At 55.4% G+C, this 2011-nt stretch overlaps 1 protein-coding gene across 1 annotated transcript; it reads left to right on the top strand.

The window, feature by feature from the left end:
• Positions 1–400: 400 nt before the first annotated feature.
• On the top strand, positions 401–1555 carry LOC138957582 (mucin-2-like). Its single transcript, XM_070328676.1, has one exon. It carries the CDS (start codon positions 401–403, stop codon positions 1553–1555), a length of 1155 nt encoding a protein of 384 aa, XP_070184777.1.
• Positions 1556–2011: the final 456 nt, after the last annotated feature.

Raw genomic sequence — 2011 nt, 5'->3', positions numbered from 1 at the left:
GGAAACTTGCATTCTCCCAGTAAGGTCATATATTGTACTACGTTGCAAGCCCCTGGAGCAAGTTTTTGATTAGTGCTTTTGTGAACAAGAAACAATTAACAAGTGGCTCTATCCCATCATCCCCCCCCCCCCCTTTCCCCGTCGCGATATAACCTTGAACGGTTGAAAACGACGTTAAACACCAAATAAAGAAAGGAAGAAACGACAACGCCCGGCTCCTCCCCAGTAAATGCGCAGAATACAGTTTATGCATCACCAACACCTTGTTCAGGATGGCAAATAAGTACAAGACCACCTGGATGCACCCGAGGTCCAAACACTGGCACATGATCGACTTTGTCATTGTGCGTCAGCGGGACATGAGGGACATCCGGGTGACCCGCGCCATGAGAGGCGCTGAATGCTGGACAGACCACAGACTGGTCAGGGCCACAGTGAACCTGCACATCCCACCGCCACACATAAACCGACCCAAGACTGTCAGGGCGTCCTACAACCTGCACACCCCACCGCCACACAGAAACCTACCCCAGACTGTCAGGGCGTCCTACAACCTGCACACCCCACCGCCACACAGAAACCGACCCTAGACTATCAGGGCGTCCTACAACCTGCACATCCCACCGCCACACAGAAACCGACCCCAGACTGTCAGGGCGTCCTACAACCTGCACACCCCACCGCCACACAGAAACCGACCCTAGACTATCAGGGCGTCCTACAACCTGCACATCCCACCGCCACACAGAAACCGACCCCAGACTGTCAGGGCGTCCTACAACCTGCACACCCCACCGCCACACGGAAACCGACCCCAAACTGTCAGGGCGTCCTACAACCTGCACACCCCACCGCCACACAGAAACCGACCCCAGACTGTCAGGGCGTCCTACAACCTGCACACCCCACCGCCACACAGAAACCGACCCCAGACTGTCAGGGCGTCCTACAACCTGCACACCCCACCGCCACACAGAAACCGACCCTAGACTATCAGGGCGTCCTACAACCTGCACATCCCACCGCCACACAGAAACCGACCCCAGACTGTCAGGGCGTCCTACAACCTGCACACCCCACCGCCACACGGAAACCGACCCCAGACTGTCAGGGCGTCCTACAACCTGCACACCCCACCGCCACACAGAAACCGACCCCAGACTGTCAGGGCGTCCTACAACCTGCACACCCCACCGCCACACAGAAACCGACCCTAGACTATCAGGGCGTCCTACAACCTGCACATCCCACCGCCACACAGAAACCGACCCCAGACTGTCAGGGCGTCCTACAACCTGCACACCCCACCGCCACACAGAAACCGACCCTAGACTATCAGGGCGTCCTACAACCTGCACATCCCACCGCCACACAGAAACCGACCCTAGACTATCAGGGCGTCCTACAACCTGCACACCCCACCGCCACACAGAAACCGACCCTAGACTATCAGGGCGTCCTACAACCTGTACATCCCCCCGCCACACAAAAACCGACCCAAAACTGCCAGGGCTTCCTACAACACAGAGAGGCTGAAGAACCAACTCCACCATGACCAATTCCAACGCATATTGGACGAGAAGTGTCAAGACGACACGACTCTTTCTGGAGACAGCGTCCTAAAGTGGACCAAATTTAAGGAAATCATCACTGAGACTGCTAAGGAGGCACTGGGGCCTACAGAAAGAACACAATAAGACTGGTTTGATGAGAACAGCGGGTTCATACAGGCAGCTTTGGACACAAAGAACAAAGCCTAAACAGATTGGCAGAACATCCCCTCGTCAGTCTCCAAGAGAGCTAGAAGTTCAAGAAACGCCAGGCAAAAGTCCAGTCAGAACTCAGAGACATGCAGGACCAGTGGTGACAGGACAAAGCCGAAGATGTCCAGAGATACGCCGACTTCAACCTCGCCAAGAAATGTTCAGCTCCCTGAAGACAGTTTATGGCCCCTCAAGATCGGGTTGCTCTCCAATTATGTTTTCAGACGGCACAACCCAGATCAAAGACC

The sequence above is a fragment of the Littorina saxatilis genome, unplaced genomic scaffold (genome assembly GCF_037325665.1).
Source record: "Littorina saxatilis isolate snail1 unplaced genomic scaffold, US_GU_Lsax_2.0 scaffold_349, whole genome shotgun sequence".
NCBI lineage: Eukaryota > Metazoa > Mollusca > Gastropoda > Littorinimorpha > Littorinidae > Littorina > Littorina saxatilis.
This window is presented reverse-complemented; position numbering and strand designations above follow the sequence as displayed.

Excerpts from the sequence above, each read along its gene's own strand:
- LOC138957582 (XM_070328676.1), top strand. The coding sequence starts at position 401 with ATGCTGGACAGACCACAGACTGGTCAGGGCCACAGTGAACCTGCACAT.